Source organism: Hyperolius riggenbachi, chromosome 1, assembly GCF_040937935.1.
Source record: "Hyperolius riggenbachi isolate aHypRig1 chromosome 1, aHypRig1.pri, whole genome shotgun sequence".
Lineage (NCBI taxonomy): Eukaryota > Metazoa > Chordata > Amphibia > Anura > Hyperoliidae > Hyperolius > Hyperolius riggenbachi.
Window position 1 is genome coordinate 85,931,555 of NC_090646.1, and position 25,587 is coordinate 85,957,141.

A 25,587-nucleotide genomic window follows, 5' to 3' on the forward strand; every position below is an offset into this window, starting at 1 on the left:
TAGGTCTTAAAGGATACCTGAAGTGACATGTGACATGAGATTGACATGTGTTTGTACAGTGCCTAGCACACAAATAGCTATGGTGTGTTCCTTTTTTTCTTTCTCTGCCTGAAAGAGTTAAATATCAGGTATGTAAGTGGCTGACTCAGTCCTGACTCAGACAGGAAGTGACTACAGTGTAACCCTCACTGATAAAAAAAAAACCTTACTTTTTTTTTTTACCTCTTTCTTGCTTCTCATAAGCCATTTTCTGCTAGGGAAGTGTTTTATAGCTGGAATTTATTTTCAGTGAGGGTCACACTGTAGTCACTTCCTGTCTGAGTCAGAACTGAGTCAGCCACTTACATACCAGATATTTAACTCTTTCAGGCAGAGAAAGAAAAAAAGGAACACAGCATAGTTATTTGTGTGCTAGGCACTGTACAAACACGTCTATCTCATCATGTCACATGTCACTTCGGGTATCCTTTAATCACAACGCTGTCTTAAAGTGTCCCTAATGGGTACTCAACTCAGGAAGGGGGAGCCTCTGGATCCTAAAGTAGCTTCCCCCGTCCTCTGCAGACTCGTTCCAGCGGTGGGTCTTATGAAAGTCTGTTTGTCGGCACATGCACGCTACCTTCAACCTGCTCGGCTTTTTTCTGAAATAGTAGGACTGGACCCAGTCCGCTGTACTGCGCATCCGCACAAAAACAGTTGGGCTCTGCAATTTGCACCAGAGCCCGAGAAGGACTAAGCTATTGCAAATGTGCAGGGAGCTACGCTTTCAAGTTCCCAGCGATGGAACTACTACGGAGGAAGACATGGGAACCCTCTTTTGGATCTGGAGTCTTCCCCCTCTCGAGGTGTGTACTCTTTAGGGGCACTTATCTCACAAGTTTGTGTGAGGTTATCCTCAGGTGTTCCAGACTTTGCCCACAACCCAAACATTTATTTTTGGCTATATTGACTATCGATTGTAAGTCTCTAGATTGTAAGCCTTTGGGCAGGGTCCTACTCCTTTTGTGTCCTACCTGATCATGCACCTCCATTACTGTGAACCCATGCTATGCATTTGAGTGAACTCAACTAGCCTAATCTCCATGCTCCCCTCCAGTGACTAAGCATTACCTTGTACTCATACTGTGCTGTGTGTTCTGGTTTTTCCTGTATTGTCATTTTGCTGTATGTCTCCCCTAAATATTGTCTGTAACCTTAACTAATGTTCAGCGCTGCGTAATATGTTGGCGCTTTATAAATTGATGCAATAAATAAATATTGGCCTAGGTATGTATATACTTTACACTTTAGAGACGTTTTCAATGTGTTCATTGTTGTCTGTGAAAGCTCTGTACAAAATATCGGTTTCTGATGAAGGTGATTACTGGTTTACTCTATTTTTTAGGGTAAAGAGGCCCAGGTGAAGGTGGCGGCAGTGGAGGGGGACAAGGTGGACAACAAGACCAAGCTGGAAGCCACTCTGCAGGAGGAGGAGGCCATTAGGAAGGAGAAGGAGATGGACAGACTGGCTGAGGTTGCCAAGGAAAGCTTACAGACGGCCGCTAAGGTAAACGCTTCCTCACTTATCGGCTTTAGCAAATCTGTTTACTTGGAACAGTAACTCAAAATAGCACAGGGAATTGTGGAAACTGTAGTGTATCAAATCCCTGCTGGACCCGAGAGACGTGCAAGATGCCGGGTAATGCACCCAGCACTGCAGGTGGCAGATTCATGGCGTTAGGGCCAGTGCACACTGCAGCAAATAATGCTGCATTTACCTGAATGAAATAAAATGGACGGTAAATGCATCCTATGTTATTAATAGAATGCATTTACTAAGGTTGATCAATGAGACGCAATTCATTTTGGGTTCATTCAGGATTATGTGAATTTTGAATGCAAATGTATGCAGCTTGAAAATGCACCAATCAGATCCCAACAAGGTTTGAATCGATTGGTCAATTTTTAAGCCGCATATGCTTGCATCCAGAATTTACCTGAGGCCCTGTTCACATCAGCAAACGCGGCCGACCGTGCGTTCGGAACCCAACGCATGCGAACGCATGCCATCCGCATTTGTAGGCGTTGCGTGGCTGATCCCATTCACTTTAGTTTCGGGAAAAAATGCGTGCAGCGTGCGTTCCCGGACTGCACTGGTCCGGAAAGCATGCAGCGTGAACATCAGACAGTGCAGTCTATGCACTGTCTGATGTCATGCGTGTCGGCCTCCTGCACGCGTTCCCGAAACGCGGATGGAAACGCGCGCACTGTGAATGGGGCCTAATATTGCATGAGCTCTGAATTATTTGCATCTTGTTGATTATCCCTAGTGTTTACACCGTCAAAAAGAACACAAATGCAGGATGCTATCACCAGAACGCAATTGCAAAGCCCCGACCACCATTTTTTTTGTTATATTTATATTATATATTTGTTATATTATACTGATTCAAAACTTCCTGTCCGTACAATACAAGCCCTAGTTTATTGGCTAATTTAACCACTTAAGCCCTCGGTCGTTTCCACTTTATGCATTCGAGCAATGTTCACCTCCCGTTCGTTAGCCTATAACTTTATCACTAATCACAATGGACTGAACAATATCTTGATTTTTCCGCCACCAATTAGGCTTTCTTTGGGGGGTACATTTTGCTAAGAGCTACCTTACTTTAAATGCATTTTAACAGTAAGAATAAGTAAAAAAAAAACTGAAAAAATTCATTATTTCTCAGTTTTCGGCCATTATAGTTTTCAAATAATACATGCCTCCATAATTAAAACCCACGTATTGTATTTGCCCATTTGTCCTGGTTATTACGCCTTTTAAATTATGTCCCTATCACAATGTATGGCGACAATATTTTATTTGGAAATAAAAGAGCATATTTTCCATTTTGCATCCATCACTATTTACAAGCTTATTAAAAAAAAATTGAAATATTTCATCTTTACGTAGATATTTAAAAAGTTTAGAACCTTAGGTAAATATTGGTGTGTTTTTGTTTTTTTTTTTGTTTTGTTTTTAATTGTAATTTTTTTTTTTTTATTAAACATTTTATGTGGGTATTTTTGGGAGGGTGGGATGTAAATAGTATTTGTTTTAGGTAAATATATGTGTATTTTTTTTTTTGTTTTTTACATTTGTAGTTTTAGTTTTGGCCACAAGATTGAGTTTGTTTACATGACGTCACTCTAAGCGTAACATGTACGCTTAGAGGGACATAGGAGGCAGAAAAAGCGAAGCTTCCGAGAGAAGCTGTCGCTTTTTCTGCGGGGGAGAGGAATCCGTGATCGGCGCCATGGCCCGATTCATTGATTCCTGGGCGAACGATCTGCGGGAGCGCACATGGCCTCCTTGGTTAAAAGAAAAACTGTAAGCTTTCAGCTTGTAAGCCTTCTTCACACTCTGTTGTATTCTATTCCTGTTGCCTGACAATGTTAGAACATACAATCAGAAGGTGGCAGTGAGATTTATTTGCAAGCACATTCATTACAAAGGATCTTGCAAGGATTGTGAGGTATTTATGGCAAATAGAGATTTGAATAGGCACGATTATATAACTTTGGTACTTGTTTCAGGCGGAGAAGGAAGCCGCTCCTGAGGTGGAAGCTGTGAAGCCAGTTTCAGACATCAGACCAGAAGTGGCCGCAAGCGCTGCTGAAGATGCTGAGGTGCTGAGGGACACTGCGGAGGTGATGAGGGACACTGCGCCAGTTTTGGAGGGCATTAAGGTAGGCATGATCTTTTATGGCTAAACCCAGCTTTCTTATTCTTTTAGCCATTACAGCCCTTTTTACTTTTTTAATCATTTTACAAACCAATTCTACCTGAATGTAAAGTGAGGGATGTTTTTTTCTTTAAATAATGGGTTAGTGTTCCCTTTTAGGCCACAAGTTAGCAGTTCCAGGAAGGAAGAACATCCTACAATCCCTTGACAAGATCAGGGCTGTATCCCAGATTTATACTTTCATGATAAATGTCCCGTATTACAGCACACTCATTCCCTTGTAACCTTTTGCCTGGAACCTTGATTAGCACACCCTGTATGTCTGTGTGGTCTTTTAACCACTACAGGTGGTTTTCCCCTTATGGACCAGAGCAATTTTCACATTTCAGCACTTCTCCCATTCATTTTCTAATAACTTAATCACTACTTATCACACCAAAATGATCTATATCTTGTTTTTTTCACCACCAATTAGGCTTTCTTTGGGTGGTACTTTTTGCTAATAATTTTATTCTATATGCATTTTTACGGGAAAAAAATAATTTCTCACTTTTAGCCATCATATTTTTGTCATTCCAGTATGCTCAGTTTTCTTTAACATGAGGACATCTAACTTCGGCTCAGCAACTCCACACAGTGGCTGAGGGGAGTAGTGGTGGTGCCATCTCTTTACACGGCATCCAATGCCTGTAGATGCAGATGGGGGGAGGGCGACGACAATGCTTCTATCACACGTTCCTGAACAGTTTGTGTTGCCCACCCACATCTTGATTACCTTAATATTGTTGCAGTGGGGAATGAAGGAATAAAATAATCTGGCTGATCTGGGCTACAAGAGTGTCTTCTGACCCTGCAATATGTCGGCTGTGTTCTGCTTCTTACTGATAATACTGTCTTTTATTTTTAGGGAGAAGAATTGACAAAGGAGGAGATTGACATCCTGAGTGATGCTTGTACTAAGCTGATAGATCAGAAGAAGTTACTAACAAAGGAGAAAGAAGAACTGCTGGAGCTGAAGGATGATGTTCAGGAGTACAGCGAGGTACAGAGAGCCCTCAGATAAGAGCCAGTGATTGGGGGGGGGGGGGGGGGGGTTAGATTACAGAGCAGACTTCATGCTGTGACGAAGGGATCTTAAGGGCTGGTGTGTTGTGTAATGCAGGAAGGTATAGAGCACTCTTCATGCTGTGCTGATCAGGAGGTCAGTGAGGTAGACCAATCCTGGGCATGGTAGTTGCGGTATCTGATGTACAATATGGTCAGATCACTCGTTGTATGATCTTCGCATAGCTCCACAAGGGCTCCTGCAGATTAAATCCTTATAGACAGCACACTTAAAGGGAACCTGAAGTGAGAGGTATATGGAGGCTGCCATATTTATTTCCTTTTAAGCAATACCAGCTGCCTGGTTGTCCTGGTGATCCTCTGCCTCTAGCAAGCAAGCATGGAGCTGATCAGGGGTTTCTGTCAAAAATAGATGCATACTTTTTTCTGGAATGATTCAGATACTACTGTGGCCTAATAGACCAACAGGGTCGCTGGGCAACTGGTATTGTTTAAAAGGATATAATTATGGCAGCCTCCATATACTTCTTGATTCAGGTTCTCTTTAAAGTAAACCAGAGATCTTGAAAACTAAAGATTTGATACTTACTCGGGGCTTCCTTCCGCCTCTTAAACACGTCTTAAGGCTCATACACACATCAGACTATAGTCTTTGGAAAATGAAAGATCACAGACCAATCTTACCACCCTTCATGTAGTATGAGAGCCATACCTACACAGTCTATTCTATGGAGCTGAACTCCCCATCAGACAGAAATCTTTGCAAGATGCTGCACACAAAGATGCTGTAGACATTCAAAAGATCTGTTCCTGCAAAAGATCTGTTCCTGCAAAAGATCTGTTCCTGCAAAATGCATTCATAGTCTATGATATCTGCAGATCACCATACACACCTTGTTTAACAGACATTCATCTGCAGATCAGATCCACCAGGATGGATTTTCAGATCTGCAGATTATTGTCTGATCTGCAGATGAATGTCAGTTAAACAAGGTGTGTATGATGATCTGCAGATCTCATAGACTATGAATGCAATTTGCAGGAACGGATCTTTGGCAGGAACAGATCTTTTGCAGATACGTGTCCAGCATCTTGCAAAGATTTTTTTTCTGATGGGGAGTTCAGCTCCATAGAATAGACTGAAGGTATGGCTCTCATACTACATGGAAGGGGGTAAAATTGGTCTGTGATCTTTCATTTTCAAAAGACTATGGTCTGATGTGTGTATGTGGCCTTAGTCCCTCGCCGTCCTCTCGCAGTCTGCCTTTCAGCCGCAACAGTCCGGGTCTACTGTGCATGAGTGGGAAGTCCGTGTCTAAGGGGTGGAAGGAAGCCCCGTGTAAGTATCAAATCTTTTGTTTTCAAGATCTCTGGTTCACTTTAGGGACCAGAGCTTTTTTTTTTATAACCTTTCCTCAGTGATTACTGGGATTGGCTCACAAGGTCAGGAGCCTGGCTTAAACAGCTGTGAGATCTGTGACAGTAAAAACAAGACATTAAAGCTCTGAATGCACTTAAAGGAAACTCTTACGTGAGCAAAGAAGTGTATTTATTGCTTACCTGGGGTTTGTTCAAACCTCCCCTCTGGTGACGGCAGAAGCCAAAACTAGTTGGGACGAGAGCGGGCAGTGACCGTTACAATACTGTTTGGACACGGGGAGGATTAGTACCACGGGAGTGGAGAGCACATTCTGCCAGGGAGGGTCCTAAGTGGATTGAGACTCTTTTTTTTTTTTTTATGTGAGTTACCCTCTAAGTGTGTCTGTTAATTGTTTTTATGAATATAGCCTACCGTATTTTTCAGACCATAAGACGCTCCTGACCATAAGACGCACCTAGGTTTAGAGGACAAAAACCGGGGGGAAAATATATATACACTAAACCTAGTGCATCCATGGTGAAGGGGCATCTTGTGGATTATGCCCCCTTTGTACTTCTTGTACCTGTTGCCTCTCTCTGTGTCCTCCTCTGTCCCCCTTGTGCCCTCCTGTGTCCCCCACGTGTCCGCCTGGGGTGAAAAAGTGAGTCTTATAGTCCAAAAAATACAGTATATTGGATATCACACAATTGGGAAGGAAAAGTGTGATCTACAGGTGGATACAACAAATGCAGTGGGTTTCTCATTTGTTATCAAGTTGGAGAATGGGAAGAGTTTATAAAGAGTTTAAGGGCTCACACAGCACTACAGTTACATGCAGACAATTATTTAAAAATAATCTGTTTAAAAATAAAAAAGATCCGCTGGGATACTTACCTCGGGAGGTCCCAGCGCTGGATCTGTGTGGCATAGGAGGAAGATGCAAGCCTCAATAGGAGCGCTGGGAACCCCAGACAGCAGCAGACAATATTTGCCTTTGCGATCCAGCGCAGGTGCGGTACCATCATCCCCCTTGGGGGTCCAGGGTTAATATCCAAGCCTGATTGGTTTCGCTCTACTGCGCAGGTGAGCGTGGGGGGGAGGAGGGAAGATGGTACTGCGTCTGTGCTGGGTCACAAAAGTAAATATCGCTTTATGCTGCAGGTGCATGAAGGCAGATTTTTGGGGGGGAGCCAGCACTATATCAGGGATACTGCGAAGGATGCCTCATTAGACTCCAGAGGCTTCCCCCTCCCAAGCTAAGTACCCCATAGGGCAGTGATGGCTAACCTTGGCACTCCAGCTATGGTGAAACCACAAGTCCCATGAGGCATTGCAATACTCTGACAGCTCTAAGCATAACTCTGGGAGGCAGAGGCATGATGGGATTTGTAGTTTTGTCACAGCTGGAGTGCCAAGGTTTGCCATCACTGCCATAGGGGCACTTTTTTTTTGTCACTGATTCACACGACTTTACTTAGATGCAGACTGAGTAGAATTATTAGTTTTCCTGTATTCATGGAGACGGTAAGCAGAGAAACGCCATTTGTCTGGCTTCAGAGGAAGAGGACATTGTAACCCTCACATCATCCTGCCATGAGTAATGGGTTTCTTGCTTGTCTTCTATAGGATCTGGAGGAGATAAAGAAGGAGTTCTCAAAGACGGGACAAGAGAACGTGGTGGAAGAATCGAAGGCCAGTAAGAGATTGACAAAGAGAGTGAATCGTATGATAAATCAGATTGATAAAATCATCGTTGAGTTGGATAATGAGGATCGGGTTCTGGATGAGACTGTGACAAGTGGCTCCGCCCCACCTGTAGGGTAAGTGGAATGTGTTTCCTGGCTTTTACGCAAATTATCCCTCTGCCGTTACTTCTGACAGTAAGAGGCTGCAGGGAGACTGTCAGTACTGGGTCTTGGCTGTCTCCCATGTAATATGTTCACTTAAAGGAGAACTCCGTGGGAAAATAGGACTGGGCAATAATTAGGAATCATATTTGTCATTTATATTAAAAAAATATATAATTTTTCAGTAAAATAAACTGTCCTGTTCTGATTTCAAAAGCACATTATAAAGCAGTATTTAAAAGATCACTGTCATGAATTTAATGGCTTTCCAGTAAAGGCATAATTAACACTGGCAGCATAGCAGTATTTTTTTCTAGTGATGTATGGACCGATTCGACATGTTCAATGCAATTGCACTACTTCCCAATGCATATACTGATACACAATAACGACTTTTTGAGTTTGCCACACTTCTGGGTATAGTTGTCTCCCAGTTTTAAATGAAAAAAAGGATTGTATGGTGTGTAGGTGCTCCCAGAATATTTTACACATCACAAACAATAAAGAGTTCCAATAGTCTCTATGACTCCTCAGTTCAAGATTTTCCTCTACACACAAACGATATAGGCTTCATATGGACAGATTCTACCAAGAGACAGATCTCTCTCTGAATCTGATCGGAGAGAGATTTGTTAGCCGCCATACACCACAGGTTGATTCCAGCATTAAATCATTTGGGAATGCCAAATGCGGACGGATGGCCAAGACTCAGCAGAAACTCTGGGGTAGATGTCCGCATTTAACATATTAAAAATTCTAACTAACCACAGCGTTGTGCAGTGCAACGCCATGGGCCTTTAATCTGCCGCCGATCGGTTTCTTCTATCCGGAGGGATCGACAGATTCTATCTATTTCAGCCGAAAATCAATCTGGCCGTCTGCAGCATTGAGTTGTAGCAGATTCGATCAGGTGATCAAATATGCCAGAAAGTGAAGGGAAAAATCAATAAGTGTATGGGCACCTCCATTTATGAAAACTCTCTCCATATCTTCTGATTCGCATGTGGGGAAAAAATTGCAATCTGCTGCATTTTTTTCAGACCTCACATCCAACGCTTTATAGCTGCGCATTGGCACAACAGGTGATTCGGATGTGATTTTGCATCAGCACATCGGAGCAGCATACAAATATGGTAACATAACTTAAGGGCTCATTTGCACTATGTGCATTGCTGTCAGTCATGAAGCAACGCACATGATGTGCATGGTAACATGAAAGTCCATAGACTTTCACATTTCCGTTCACACTACAGTGTCTTCCTGCGTGTTGCGTTGTAAAGAGGTGGATAACTTCTTGCCACAAGCAGTTCCCTATCTGGTTCAATTGTGTGGAGGCTATCAGTGTTTGCGGTGTAAGGCGCTGTGACAAGCATTCCATGCATTGAAAACGCAAGCAGGAAGTCACGTTCATGCTTGCATTGTGCAGTGTGAATGCGCCCTAAGGGGCTAAATGAGCAGCAGCCAGCTTCTTTCCTGCTCTGTACATGATGAAGTGGCTCTGCCTTCTATTTATCTCCACTAATCATAGTCCCTGCTGCCACCGTCCGATGCCATCCACTATAGCTGTGAGCTGATGAGACTGGAATCTAGCTGAATCTGAAAAAAAGATGCACCCATATATATTGTAATGCTGCCTCTTTTACTGTGCCTGCGCAATGAGAACCTTAGATTTGTGATAGTGGTCCTTTGTGACAATTGATGAAACTAGGAGGATTCTTTGATGTAGCAGATCCCGGAGTTCTCCTTTAACTGTCACATATCTTTCAGTGTTGGTAACACTTCTTTTCTCTTTCATATTGGGGATCCTTTTTTGTACCAACTAAAGTCCTTGTCAAGAATCGGCACATAATTTTAGATGATCAGAAAATGGGAATATTCTATTTTTCCACAGATCTACAAAGCTGTGAGCTCAGATGTAGTCTTCTAGATCTTCTCCAAAGCAGTACTGTCAATTTTCACTTAAAGGACAACTGAAGTGAGAGGGATATGTAGGCTGCCAAATTTACTTTTAAAGGGATACTGTAGGGGGGTCGGGGGAAAATGCGTTGAACTTACCCGGGGCTTCTAATGGTCCCCCGCAGGCATCCTGTGCCCGTGCAGCCACTCACCATTGCTCCGGCCCCACCTCCGGTTCACTTCTGGATTTTCAGACTTTAAAGTCTGAAAACCACTGCGCCTGCGTTGCCGTGTCCTCGCTTCCCCTGATGTCACCAGGAGCGCACAGCGCAAGCACAGACCATACTGGGCCTGCGCAGTACACTCCTGGTGCCATCAGTGGGAGTGAGGACACGGCAACGCAGGCGCAGTGGTTTTCAGACTTTAAAGTCTGAAATTCCAGAGGTGACCCAGAGGCGGGGCCGGAGCATCAGTGAGTGGCTGCGCGGGCACAGGATGTCTGCGGGGGACCATTAGAAGCCCCGGGTAAGTTCAACTCATTTTCCCCTGACCCCCCTACAGTATTCCTTTAAGCAATACAAGTTGCATGGCTTTCCTCTTGATCCTCTTTCTCTAATACTTTTAGCCATAGACCCCGAACAAGCCTATGCAGATCAGGTGTTTGTCATCGTCAGATCTGACAGGATAAGCTGCATGCTTGTCAGGCGTTTTCAGACACTGCTGCAGCCAAATAGATAATCAGGGCTGCCAGCCATCTGGTATCGTTTAACCTCTTGACGACCAGCTAACGCCGATTGGTGTAAACTGGTCGTCTGCGGGTGACCATGGAAACGGCCGCTCGATCGAGCGGCCTTTCCATGTCAGTTCACGGAGGGTGTCTCCGTGAACAGTCGGAGAGCCGCCGATCGCGGCTCTCCGGCAAAATGTAAACAGGCGGGGAAGAAATCCCTGCTGTTTACATCATACGGCGCTGCTGCGCAGCAGCGCCGTAAGGCAGATCGGCGATCCCCGGCCTCTGATTGGCCGGGGATCGCCGGCATATGATAGGCTGAAGCCTATCCTTCAATGCGCAGGGCGGAACTCCGTCCTGCGCATTACGGAGAGAGGGAGGGAGGGATGTAAGGAGGCAGAGGGCAGAAATGGCTGCGGAGGGGGGCTTTGAGAAGCCCCCCCCCCGCAAAATGCAGATGGCCGGCGGTGATCAGACCCCCCCAGCAGGACATCCCCCTAGTGGGGGAAAAAGGGGGGGAAGTCTGATCGCCCTGCTGCACTCCTGAGCGGTGCTGCAGGCTGGAGAGCCCCCGCAGCACCGATCAGTGAAAAATTCCCTGGTCGGCAAGTGGTTAAAGAGAAATAAATATGGCAGCCTCCATATTTTTTCTCCATTCAGTTCCCCTTTAACTGCTGCTGTGACTTGCAGTGTCTGTGGCTGTGAAGTGATGTCTTCTGGGAAGTAAAGTGTGGCTGAGCCAGCAGCTCCTTATCCCTTCTTAGTAGGAAGTATTATACATTGAGCAGATAGTTTGGGCAATGCTTCCTGTCACTGTTTACATTTTAAGGTATTTGGGAATATTTTTTACGTGTTAATCTTATCTAAACTGCCTAGTAGTGGTGATCAGTGATTATTCTTAGAAATCCAGCCTGCATACAATTTGTAAGCAGTTTGGCATTGGGCCAGTGAAAATCATCAGCAAATTCATAGTGTGATTCTCATCCAATGATGGGACTCGGTGAGGCTCAGCAGAACCCTGTGTGTACCAGCAGCCAGTGCGCAGCCTGTCCAGGTAAGCTTACTGTAAAGCCATTCTTCCACCCACTGCAGGCTCACTTAAAGGAAATCTAAAGTTTAAAAAGAAAAAAAGTTCAATTTACCTGGGACATAATCCCCCCCCCCCCCCTTCCCCAGTCATCCTGTGCCCGCGCTATCCCTCCAGCCAGCAGCGGCGGCCCCCTCAAAACTTGCTGGCCACGCGCCTCCTCATGAAGTCCCCGTGCACGGCTGAGTTCTGCACATCCGCAGTACGGGAACATTGCCACTGCACATGTGCAGAACGCACAATCAGGATGTGCGTGGCTTGGGGCCGTGCATGCGCAGTAGCCTCCCACTGGCCAGCTTTCAGGGGCTGCCGCTGCTTGCTGGTGGGTCACGGAGGGACGGCACAGGCACAAGATGACTGCAGGGGCTGCAAGAAGCCCAAGGTAAGTTGAGTTTTTTTTTTTTTTTTTTTTTAGGATTAAGTACACTTTAACCACTTCCCAACTGAGGGGTTTTACCCCCTGACCACCAGAGCAATTTTCACCTTTCAGCGCTCCTTCCATTCATTCGTCTATAATTTTATCATTACTTATCGCAATGAAATAAACTATATCTTGTTTTTTTCGCCACCAATTAGGCTTTCTTTAGGTGGGACATTATGCCAAGAATAATTTTATTTTAAATGTGTTTTAATGGGAAAATAGGGAAAAATGTGGGAAAAAATTTATTATTTTTCAGTTTTCGGCCTTTATAGTTTTTAAATAATGCATGCTACTGTAATTATAACCCATTAAATGTATATGCCTATTTATCCCGGTTATAAAACCGTTTAAATTATGTCCCTATCACAATGTTTGCCGCCAATATTTTAGTTGGAAATAAAGGTGCATTTTTTTCAGTTTTGCGTCCATCCCTAATTACAAGCCCATAGTTTATAAAGTAACAGTGCTATACCCTCTTGACATAAATATTTAAAAAGTTCAGTCCCTAAGGTAACTATTTATGTTTTTTTTTTTTTTATTGTAAATTTTTTATTTATTTTTTTAATTACAAAAAAAAAAAAATTGGGGAGTGTGGGAGGTAAGGAGTTAATTTTTTGTGTAAAACAAGTTTATTTGTGTGTAAAAAATGGTTAGGGTGTAGTTTTACTATTTGGCCACAAGATGGCAACATTACCAATTTGTTTCATGCGACCTGCAAGCGTCCTTCCGGACGCTTGCAGGAAGTAGAAAGAGGCTGGGACTTTGTTATTTTTTCACAATGATCGCGCTGCTCAGCCGAGCGGCAGCAGATATTGCGGGGCTTAGATCAACGAACGGGAATGGATTTTCCCGTTCGTTGATCTCTGGGCGAGCGGGCGGCGGCGTGTTTACTAGCGGCGGGCGGCGTGTTTACGAGCGGGAGCGCGGACAGTGCGCAAAGTACGGATTTCTCCGTCCCTGGGGGTGAAAGGATGGAAAAAGGGGCGGAGAAATCCGTACGCGCGGGGGTAAAGTGGTTAAGTACACTTTAAAAAAACATTAGTGATATAACAAGTGTCACTTGGCATGCCTGCCACATACGAATCTGAGGACACTTTTTCTAATCCTTTATTCAGTCAACTTTATAAGGTTTTTTTGGTTCTTTGTCCAAACAACATCCCCAAACTTTGATGGCGTTAAAGTGGATCCGAGATGAACTTTTACTCATTGCATAATTGTGTTACTTACATATAGTTTATAGGGCATTCCTCAAGCCAAATACTTTTGTTTTTGTTTTAATACTCTATCCTATAAACTAAATAAGCCCCACCCACAGTTTTCAGAGAGCCTTGGCAGTACCAAGGGTTCATGGGAGCTCAGTCTGGGCAGGAGGAAGGGGGGGGGGGGGGGGGGTATTACTAGCCAGAGATTTCAGAGGCAGAGGGGAAGAGGGAGGAAGTTTTTTTGTCTGAGTGCTGATGGTGCAGATAAGCCTGCCTCTGTGTAGTGTTTACAAGCAACATGGCTGCTGTCATTGTATCACAGGAAGAAATAATCATATTCTATTAAAGCAGTTTGCAAACAGATTTGCTGTTTAAACCATCTAAACTGTACATAAGATATATAGACAAGTTACTTGTTATAGTTAGTTTTTCATCTCGGATCCGCTTTAACCCGCCTGGCAGTCTGATACTTTCCGGATTTTATGGTCTAAAAGCGGTGCAATTTTTTTGCACGCTTTTAGACCCTAAAACTTGGAAAAAAATCACACCGCAGAGAGATCTGCAGCAGCCCCAGCAATCACTCACCTCACTGGGATCCAGCGATGTAGTTCTCCCTTCATCCTCTGGGTGGCGATGTAACCCTGTAGTGAGATCGCCATCTGTCGTCATGATGACAAACTGCGATCTCACCTGAGGGATGCAGAGACTTGATGGACAGGAAGGAGAATGGCTGACGCCGTCTGGATCCCCCAGGAGGTGAGTGACAATGCCTGCTGCGCACTATACTCTACACTGTCTTGCCAGTGGCTACCACAAGTCATGCTCAGGGTTACCGCTCCTGGTTTGTTTTTTTCCCACCCCGAGCCTGACTCGTGATAAACCGCCAAGGAGGTTCCAGTGCTGAAAACTGGTGTTAGTGGCCAATGCAAAAGAACAAACTGTACACACAGTAATGACATGTTAAAGTATTGGCTTTAGGATCTTGCTCGCATAAGAACTATTTGGCTTATGGTCTTTGATAATTGTTTTGATATTAATCATCAAAAGAACCAACTTTGGTCACCCCAATGCTTTTGCACAGGACCGAAGATGTCATGGTCAGTGAGATGTTAATAGTTACTACTCTTTTGTTTGGAATTGAGACAATCAAATGTACTTTCTGCCAAATTTGCATTGGCCTAATTCCAAGCTGTGTACAATTTGTATTAAATAAAACTGAAGTGATGAAAAAAAAAGTCTTATACCTATGGAGAGGGAAGGCTCTGAATCCTATTGAGCCTTTCCTGTCCCCTTATTCCAGCTCTGTCACCCGTTTTATGTTTCCTCGGAAGGCTTTGGGAACACTTGTCCCCGTATACTCCTGGAAACAAGCGGCTCCATACAGTACAGAGCCCCTATCCTTGGGAGTATACAGGGACACGAGGGTCCCCAAAGCCTTCCAAGGACTCCCGGAAGCAGCGTATTTTCACAGGGTGACATCGCTGGGATGAGGGAACAGGTAAGGCTCAACTTAGAATTAGTGTACAAGTTGGAACTATTAATCTCTCATTGGCCATCAAATCTTCTGTAGTGTGCACTGGTCTACATTTCGATACCTGTATCAGTAATCATTATTGATTGTATTTGTACATCATGTACTCTTTGTTCTGCATATGCAATCACTTCCATTTCCATACGAGTGCTGGGAATGTGAACACCTTGGGGAACGGGAAGGTGTCCTGTTAGTCAGTGGAGCATAATTTGTTGTACAGTGAGATGCCTATAATCTGCAGGCTTTTGTCATTCTGAAGGAAGGAGACACTATTGGCTGGGATACGAATACCCATCTGTAATGGATTAGTGACCCTATTCAGTCAAGTGCATAATAAGCCTCATATTTGTGACTTCCCTTACATGGTGTTCAGCTTTACCAGCACTCCGGATATTGATTTCTGATGATTGTCTCTGATCTGGTGTGCGACTGTCTACAAAACACTTACAGGGCCACCCTGGGAAGTGGGGTCTCGCAATGGGGTGATGCTAATACTGTATACAAATTTAAACATGGCACTGAGCGCCCCACACAAGTTAATGTTCTAACTATAGTTTTCACCAGTGGTCGGGCTCTAAGCAGTGTGATCCCATCTTGGTCCCAATCCTATTGTATACATCAGGGGTGAGCATTCTTTTTCGCATCTGCTCAAATAGGGACATTTAAATACCTTATAAGGGAGGTGCTAAAGGGATGTGACCAACCAAACTTTCATATAGACTAAGATTCTCTGGTCCCTCTGGGATCCCGAGTATTAGTTGTACTTCCAAAAAAAATAGGGACACACAACCCCAAGAAACTTTACTCCAATGTGTAGCATTCTTAGAAGAAGTTAGATATGTAAAAATCATTAAAATAAACGTGGCGGGGCGCCGGGTCATATTATGCCTTTCTGCATTTTAGCACCCTCAGTACAGTTGCCTATCTCAATCAGTCAGTTCAAATAATAAGTACTTGCTTTTTTTGGATCTTTGTATTTCTGTGTATTGGCTGTTCATGTTTGTCAGCTCAGTTCTGAGTAATGTTTTTGTGTAGAGTGATCTTATCCATCGTCTTGTGTATGTATGTACAATCACTTCCAGATCTATTGTGACCGGCAATCATTAGAGGTCCCTGGCCTAATTGCCTCTGCCTGCTTCCCCTCTCCCTTTTCTGCTTGCTTTTTTCCCTCATTTTAATGATGGTAACTGTTTGCTGTATACAGATTGTATTTCGCCTTTAGGGAAAATCTTGTCAGCATTAGCGAGCTCATCAACATCATGCGACACATTCAGAAGATCCCAGAGCAGAAGCTTGTGAGAATCGCAGCGGCCTTGGATGAGAACAAGGATGGTAAAATCGACCTGGACGATGTAGCTAAGGTATGAGCGATATTTACAGCCCATCCCCCGACAAAAGCGCTAGTTTTGTTTTAGATACAGTAGAAAATGGTTAAAACCCCTCTGTTTATCACTGTCTGTTTTTTTTTGTTGTTTTTTTTTTTTATCTGGGAGAGAATTCCCCCCTGCTTCCTGTCCACACAGGAACTGGAATAATTCTCATGGACAGGGAGAAACATTGTAATGATCAAATTTTTTTTTCGGCTAGGTTTTTACATGTAGTCTAGTTATTCCCAGGGGTTTTTTTCAGGGCTGTGGAGTCGGTCCAAAAATCCACCGACTCAGACTCCTCAGTTTAGGATTCCACCGACTCCGACTCCACGACTCCGACTCCTCTAATTTGCATATTATAATTTTGTTGATTAAAAGTATGTAACATGAAATTCGTCTCTTAACTGCCAACGCTTAGGAATTTTACAAGACAACTGAAGTGAGAAGGATATGTAGACTACTATATTTATTCCCTTTAGACTAAAACTAGTCCTTGGTAAGAGTACTTGTAAAAGGTACAAACCGGAACAAAGAAAATCTATCAGGCCCTAGGCAATGTAAGTGTGGGTACATGTAAGAATGATGTGCAGGTACTCTGCAGGGGAATGAGGAGATTGTAAACAGACAACACCTCTGTGTTCAATGTGCACAGCATTCTCAGTGGATTCCCTGCAGCTCTGTGGGGAGTGCATATGTAGAGTATAGTACTACTGTGTAACAAAGTAAACCTGAGACAGATGAAATTAAAGTTTTATACATACCTGGGGCTTCCTCCAGCCGCCTTCAGGATAATCAGTCCCTCGTTGTCCTCCTCCACCACCTGGATCTTCTGCTATGAGTCCAGGTACTTGAGCCAGTCTGGTGTAGTGCGCATGCACACACTCCGCCGCTAGGAGCATACTACACCTGTGCAGCACTATTGCGCAGGTGCAGAATGTTCCTGGCTGTGGGAGCGGCATGTGGCCGGACTGCGCTGACTGGCTGAATTACCAGGACTCATAGCAGAAGATCTGGGTGGTGGAGGACAGCGAGGGACTGATTAGCCTGAAGGGGGCTGGAGGAAGCCCCAGGTATGTATAAAACTTTACTTTTCATCCGTCTCAGTTACCCTTTAATTTGTAGTCACCAAACCAAATTTTAATAACATATCAAATTATTTGATTTCATCAGCAAAGGGAGTGCATACATTTGCATAAATCAGCATCAATGCAGAGTTATTTCCATCTCGTTGGCCATCTCTATTAGTGACACATCAGGCTTTATTCTTACAGCATAGATGTTATTTAGTGTATATATAAGCGATTCCTGTGTACACATCATATATACAGTCACAATCAGATATGTATATCTGACCTTAAAAATATGGGGACTGCTTTATTGAAGCAGCACAAGTAACTAATTTTGATTGGTTTATTTCATTTTTGTGGACAAAGCACAGCTATTACTGTATATATACACTGTATATATACATTATTTTTAATTACTATCTGAGAAATAGAACATTTTATCATATTTTCTATTTTAATTACAGTTACAAATTCATTAGGAGTCGGAGTCAGTGCATTTTTTCCCGACTCCGACTCCAGGCACCCAAAATTGCCCGACTCTCCAACTCCGACTCCACAGCCCTGGTTTTTTTCAGAGCCTTAACATGGTATGAAATTTGAATTTTGTGTGTGGTCTGCTGGATCTCTGTCTCCCACAGTATGGGGTGCCGATCTTTGCAGGTCCACAGAGCACAAACAAAGCTGTACATATGCGTCCTAAACCAACAACGCATGTTGATGGAGGGAGGACGAGCAGCATGCAAGAAACGGTTGACGGGGCAGCGGCGAGAACACTGGCGTCGGGCATTGCTAAAGATCTGACATGCCAGGTCTTTAGCGATTGTTGTACGGCTGCTGTACCAACGCTAGTCTGACATTCCTGATTCTCAGCCATGGTGGTCATTAATCAACCGCCATGACCCCGTTCGGAGGGAATGGGCCCGATTACCTAGCTGTGTTTACAATGCTAAAAATCTGCCGTAGCCAGCTGGGAAGCAGAGAACTTTTCTACTTTACACAGCAATTAGCTAATTATAAGACAATCTGATAATTTGTCCTACAACCAGAATTCTTATCAGTTAGCTACAGTGAAGTGTAAATATTTGATTTTGAAGAGGAGATACAAATAGTTCAGAGCTAATGCAGGGTTAAATAAATTTTGTATGTAAATGTATTCAGCTTAAAAATGGATCAATTGAGTTGAGTTGACCAATCAAATAGTGGTGTTTGATTGGTCCATTAAAGTTGCATGAAAAGTTGAATAATCCCATCAGCTTCACATTTTTTGCATCTCATTGACCATCCCTACTGGCCTCTAGGTGTGGTTAATGATATGCTAATAATTCTGAGTTGATGCAAAGGTCTGTGCTGATTTTATGGACCAAACCAATGCGACTCCTGAGGCATTTGGTTGGTCCATTTTCAGGTTGCAAACATTTCCATAAAATGTGCATAGCAATTTGCTTCAGCTTAGAACTATTTGCATCTCCCTGACCATCTGTATTGGCCACAGACTAGCAGGTTGATGTGACCAATACCGTACTGATCAGCAGACTGTACAAACCATGCAGGTGAAATATAAATAAATATATATATATATATATATATATATATATATATATATATATAACAAAATAATTTTGGCATCATAATCTTTGAACATGTTTTAACCACTTCCGGATTCTCGGAGCGTATATACACACCCCTGAATCCTGAAGTGTATACCATGGAAACGGCCGCTCGTACGAGCGTCCGTTCCATGTCAGTTCACGGAGGGTGTCTCAGTGAACACCCTGCGAGCCCGATCGGCGGCTCGCAGGGTAAATGTAAACACACGGGGAAGATCTTCCCCGGTGTTTACATGTATACGGCGCTGCTGCGCAGTAGCGCCGTAGAGGAGATCGGCGATCCCCGGCCTCTGATTGGCCGGGGATCACCGGCATCTGATAGGCTAAAGCCTATCCCATCAGGCGCAGGACGGAAATCCGTCCTGCGCCGCTCACAGGGGGAGGGAGAGGGAGGGAAGGGGAAGGAGGCCAGGAAGCGCTGCGGAGGGGGGCTTTGAAGAGCCCCGCAAGCGCAAGCAGCCGGCGGCGATCAGACCCCCCCAGCAGGACATCCCCCTAGTGGGGAAAAAAGGGGGGAAGTCTGATCGCCCTGGCTGCTAGCTGATCTCTGCTGTGGGCTGGAGAGCCTACGCAGCACAGATCAGCACAAAATTTCATGGTGTGGAAGTGGTTAAGCAATCAAAACTTGACATGTTAATTTTTTTTGTTATTTTTATTATTTGATATGTTTAATGAAAATAATTGTTTTTACAGATATTTAAACAAAAGTTGGTTATAATTTATAAAAATGGCAGATCTCAGACTTTCAAAGAGGCCAAATAGGTGGTGCTCGTATGGCAGGTGCTACTGTAAGAAACTGCCCGAATGCTTGACATTTCAAGGGGTACTGTCTCAAAAGTAATGACTGCCTTTGAAAGAGAAGGAAAAACTTCCTCAGCAAAGCACAGTTGTGGACGAAAGTCGAAGTTGTCTGAGAGAGACCACCGGACTCTAAATCGAATTGTTAGAAAAGCTCGCTAGACCACGGCTCCTAAAATTACTGCAGAGCTGAATGAACACCTACAGAACCCAGTTTCCACAAAAACTGTTCGGGAGCTGCACAAATCTGTATTCCACAGATGAACTGCAACTAGAAAACCTCTGCTCTCAAAGACAAATGTTTCAAAGCGTATACAGTGGTTTAGAAACCACCAGAATTGGTCCCTCGAGCAGTGGAAAAATGTGATTTTTCTCTGACGAATCATCATTTACCTTGTTTCCGACCTCCGGCTGAGTGGACGTTTGGAGACAGCCGAAAGAAGCATTTCATCCAGACTGCCTTCTCCCAACCGTAAAACATGGGGGTTCTGTGATGATCTGGGGTGCTATTTCTTGGAAATCCGCCGGGCCAATGATTTCCCTTCATGGAAGAATTAACAGCCAAGACTATTTAGGAATTTTGAGCGACCAAGTTCATCCTATGGTTCAAAAACTGTTTCCAGAGGGAAATTCCATCTTTCAAGATAATTCCACATACTGCTAGAATTGTTAAAGAATGGCACGAGGAACATTCTAATGAAGTTGAGCATTTCATCTGACCACCACAATCCCCAGACCTCAACATTATTGAGCGTTTATGGTCGTTTTTAGAGATTCAAGTAAGCCGTCGATTTCCGCCTCCTTCATCTCTAAAAGAACTGGAGGGTGTTTTAACTAAAGAATGGGCTAAAATTCCTTGGAAACAATTCACAATTTGTATGAATCAATACCTCCGAGAATTGAGGCTGTAATTCCTGCAAAAGGTGGACCTGCACCATATTAACTTATATATTTTGTTGATTTTCAAGTTTTCCTTTATTTTGTCCAACCGCTGTGTATGTGTATTTAGTCAATTAGTAGTGGGAGACAAACATTTATTCCCCGAGACTTTAGATCATACATCTCAAATTCTGGCCCACAGGCCAAATATGGCTCGCAGAGCCATCAAATTTGGCCCTCAAGTGGTTTCCCCACTTTGCATTGTTTGGCCCACTCTAGACCACCAGGGAAGCTACATTGGAGGTGAAGCCCTAGACTTCCAGAAAATCTATATTGGAGGTGAAACCCTATCCCTCCAGGGAAGCTACTGTATATTGGAGGTTAAGCCCTAGATTACTAGGGAAGCCATGTGAGGGAAGGAGGAGGGGATCACTAGACACCAGGAAGCTGTATGGGGAAGGGAGGGGAATTACTAGACATCAGGAAACTGTACAGGAGAGGGAGCATGGCCAATAGACACTAGGGAACTATATAGGGGAGGAGGATGCCATAAGACACCAGGTAACTGTATAGGGGAAGGAGGAAGCATAGACAATAGGAAACTGTATAGGGCAGGAGGAGGCGGCCACTAGACACCAGGGAACTGTATAGAGGAGATTTCCCCAAGAGCCAGACAGGAGAAATACTGAATAACAGCTTGTACAATTAGCTAGCGGACTTGCGGGTTGATTCACTTTGTAGGACAAGATCCCTGCACTTTGGCCCAATAGGGCTGCCTGTCAAGTGACAGGCAGCCTAATGGGCCAATCAAAGTGTGGGATCTCGTTCTACAAAGTCACTGGACCTTACAGGGCCCAGAGTGGGACAATTGGAGCAGCCGTTAGTTTTGGGGTAGTGATGGTAATTTAGCGGTGCATGCTACAGCAGTAGTGTGCCTACTTTGAAAATTGTACTTGCGCTGCCACACTAAGCTGCGCTGCTTGAGCAGTGTAGCTTAGTGAATCAACCCCTACTGATTTGTATGTGAGCCAAATGTAGCCATCAAAAGAGCCCTATCTGTCTCCCGAGCCATAGGTTCCCTACCCACGAGTTAGCAGAAAAGTGAGTATATTTTAAAATGTAAATGGCGCCATTCTTTACTGTTTGTTTCCTCCTTGTAGGATTATTTTTTATTTTCTTGCTATATATATATTTTTTTTTTTTTTCATGAATAATATCCTTTCATGTGTTTAATCAGTGTAAATGTCTAGTAACACATTCCGCCTTTTTTCCCCATGTTGCTTCCAGGTGTTAGAACTGATTGACAAGGAGGATATCGACATCTCCACCAGCCAGGTGGCTGAGATCATGGACCTTCTGCAGAAGGAGGAGAAGCTGGTGGAGAAGGAGAAAGCCAAGGAGAAGGCAGAGAAGGAACACGTGGCTGAGGTGCAGAACTAAAGATCAGTCATCTCATCACCCGTCTATAACGCTGCTGTCATATCCGATATCCAGAGGTCCTCCTGCTTTCTGAAGTGACGTTTCTACCAGGCCACATCTTCATCTGCATTGTTTGAACGGAGTGAAATAAAGGCTTCACTTAGGTCATTTGCCATCATTCCATCGGCTTCAGGCTTTGTTTAATTTTTTGAGATTTTTATTTGTCAGTCAAAAAAACAAACAAAAAAAACCTCACAATGGTTTGTAAAATCACATAGCACAATATATATATTTTTTATTTTTATAATTGATCCCTCCATTTTGGTTGTCTAACTGGTAGCAGAACAGTTGATTGTTTGTACTGCTAGTTCTGCAAACAGGTTAGATTTTACTTTTTGTGTTAGGGGGTTTTACATTCTGAATGTTAAGTGGACCCCTAATTTAAGGAATTGTATATAGCAACACGAACAGGAGCTCAGTAGTAATAGTTACGTCAAGGAGATCTCATGGAAAAGCATGTGATCAGTTTGGTCGGGGTGATAGATATGTGAGTCTCTGATTTGCTAGTCATGATCGTGTGCTAAAGCAGGATGAGATCACAGCCAATCAGAGCTTTTCAAATCTGTCAGCTGACAAAACAAATCACATGCTTCTCCATGAGTTCTCCTACACATGACCATCACTAGAGCTCACCTCTTCACCCCTCATGGAAGGTAACGTGATGTCGCAGTCAGGGATTGGTGTTTGCTTTGACTAGGTTGTAGTGTGTGATAAATTTGTTCATTAAGCTGAGATGAATTTCTCTCTCCTTCCCCCCTTCCCAGCACTCAATGATGAGATCTTGTTACTGATGGGGGGCCTCTGCTCTTTTTCCAACAACAAAATACCATAGGGCCTAATTAAGCAGCAGCGACAGGATTGTAGGATTACCTAAAATTACAAAACCTTTTTTCTTTTGCCATCCTAGGTATTTGAAAGATTTGATTTAGTGGTTGGCAGGGGTAACCATTTTTGGGTACCATTTTAGGGGTACTATGGCAAAATAATTAGAAACTGACTATTAAATTAAAGCAGACACCAACTCTTGCACCGTATACAATGTAAACACATAAAGTTGCTAAGAAATCCTCTCTGTGTGCATTTAGGGAGATCAACCTGTCTTAGCAAGTGTGAATGGGGGCTCTGAGCTGTGCCCCTGTGTGCTAGGGCTGCTGTGATATGTACACACTGGGGGTTAAACCTTTCTGTGCTCCCAGGAATGTCCAGGAAGTTAAAACTTTGGTTTTTTCGGATTTCTATAAGTTGTAATGAAGAAATGTTTTTCCTTATGGGACAACCGAAGTGACATAATGAGACATTTGTATGTTCAGTGTCAAGCACACAAATAACTAGGCTGTGATCCTTTTTTTTTTTTTTTTTTTTCTTTCTCTGCCTGAAAGAGTTAATAATTAGGTATGCAAGTGACAGTTTCTGTCCGGGTCAGACTACAGCATAACCCTCACTGATTAGTAATTACAGCCATAAAATACTTTCCTGTCAGCAAATGGCTTCTGAGAGCAGGAAAGAGATAAAAAGGGTCAATATTTCATAGATTTGAGCTCTGGCACACTTCAAAGAAGGTGTCACTGAGCAGAGACAATGAAACAGTAAAAACTTAATAACTAGGTTAATAACTTAAACTGGTTTTATAAACTTGTGTAAAAGATGGATATCAGATATGTGACTTAATATTAAAATTTTAGTTTTTGCCATACCGTTCCTATAAAGTAAATTCGCAGACAGATTTATTTTCAGTTGGGAGCAAAGTGGTTCCTATTATGTCTGTCTAGAGCGTTTCCCCTCAGTTATTGAGCTTATAAGAGTGTGCATTACTGTGAGGCGTACTTCCTGCTTCCTCTCTCAGGAGGGCACCGCATACATTCCTACAGAGAAACCGCCAATCGGCCAGTAACCCCCGTCCCCATCCTTAATGGACTCCTCCATGACAGGGCTTTCAGCTCACAGCACTATATTGCCATGGACATATAACCTATTTAAAGCTTATTTGTGCAGTTTGCAGCATTGCCACCCATGTAAAACATTGGACTTGCATCAGAATACAAATAAACACACCCAAATCAGAATTGCTGATATTCAGAAAGAGCAACTATGGCCACAATAATAATAATTCAAGCACGGTCTGAATAAAAAAAGTAAGTTCTCCAAATGTGGGGCGTAACATAATCTCTCTCACACACACACAAAATAGCCAGCACTGCCAATAATATGTATATGTATAATATATAATTATGGCAAGGTAGCTTAACTGTATTATCAATCAGCTGTGGATAATGGGCCCAGGGTATGAGGGGAAGTATTTCAGCGCTGTTGTACACTAATACAAAGCTGTACATAGCATCAGCCAACTGTAAAGATCCATAAGGGTAAATATTTGAGTGTGTTGGGGCTACTCTACTATACATCCTACCGTAAAGGATAAACCTGTAACTATATGACATAAATATGTTTATATGGAAGCTTTGGAGGACTGAGTAAAAGTGTGGCAAAAAAAGTCCACTATTAGGAGGTGTGAACTCTTCCTCTAGGTTACGCCCTTCAGGAGTTTTGTGGCTTGGATGCCTTCAATATCAGCAATTATAATAATTTGCCTTAAATTAAATCTATAGCGACTTAAATATATATTCAGATACTTACCTATGTCTTTGGATCCTATAGAGCCTTCTTGTTCCTCTTACGGTCACTGATTTCGGCACCGTTACACCCAGTGTAATTTGTGCCACGCTAGAGCACGTCACACATGCGCAGTGCAGAGCGGTCTGTCTTCAGATGCATTGTGAGCTCCCGGGGCTGGCAGAGTGGAAACACATTCTAAAGTTTTAGATTGTTTAAAAAAAAAAAAAAAACATAATCAACATCTGTTTAAAAAAAAAAATGAAATGCCCCCTCCCACTTTCAGTTGAAATGCCCCCTCCCCCTTTCAGTTGACGTTCAATGCTGTAACGCAATCTGTGATCAGGAAAGGCTGTGTTGTGGTGAAAACAAGTGGACAGAATATGCTGGGGGGGGGGGGGGGGGGGGTGTAACGGGCTGGATCTGCATGAGTGGGTTTACAGCTCTAAACATCCGGAGGAGACGTATGTGCAGAGTGGTAGCCAGGCACTGAGCATCACTGGCTATTGGTGGAATGTTTCGTGTGGAATATCTTCTGGATACAGTATGGTGGAGTACTGGTGACTTCCCAATGCCATGTGGAATCCCTGATCCAATGATCTATTAAATCATTCTGCAATTTCTGATCCATTTTCATGTTGAAATAGATGAAATGCAATTGAATTCAATGAAAAAAAATGTCATGTCATCTGATTAGCAGCAGATCAGAGGTGTATACTTCATCTAGAACTGCATAACTACACAGAGCCAGCCAGTAGACTTTGATTGACTTCTGACAGCAAATTTGATTGAAGTTGGATGGTGCGTGCGTTCTCTTTTTACAGACTTGAGTAACTGCTAAAATTATCATTTATATTGATTGTTTTAGTGTTTTAGTTTCCACTAGGTGCGAGTTTGTGGGTGGTTTTAGGCCCCGCAATTTGCACAGTAA

At 43.3% G+C, this 25,587-nt stretch overlaps 1 protein-coding gene across 2 annotated transcripts in view; it reads left to right on the top strand.

The window, feature by feature from the left end:
- LETM1 (leucine zipper and EF-hand containing transmembrane protein 1) overlaps positions 1-22,164 on the top strand; it is an 88,850-nt gene extending 66,686 nt beyond the window's left edge. The window contains exons 9-14 of one of the 2 annotated variants that reach the window (XM_068276186.1): positions 1,385-1,546; positions 3,559-3,711; positions 4,615-4,749; positions 7,759-7,952; positions 16,051-16,207; positions 21,855-22,164. In XM_068276186.1, coding sequence (XP_068132287.1) covers positions 1,385-1,546; positions 3,559-3,711; positions 4,615-4,749; positions 7,759-7,952; positions 16,051-16,207; positions 21,855-22,007 — 954 coding nt within the window. In that variant the 3' untranslated portion in view covers positions 22,008-22,164. The remainder of the gene's footprint in view (positions 1-1,384; positions 1,547-3,558; positions 3,712-4,614; positions 4,750-7,758; positions 7,953-16,050; positions 16,208-21,854) is intronic. The other variant, XM_068276194.1, reaches the window with a different exon arrangement.
- Positions 22,165-25,587: the final 3,423 nt, after the last annotated feature.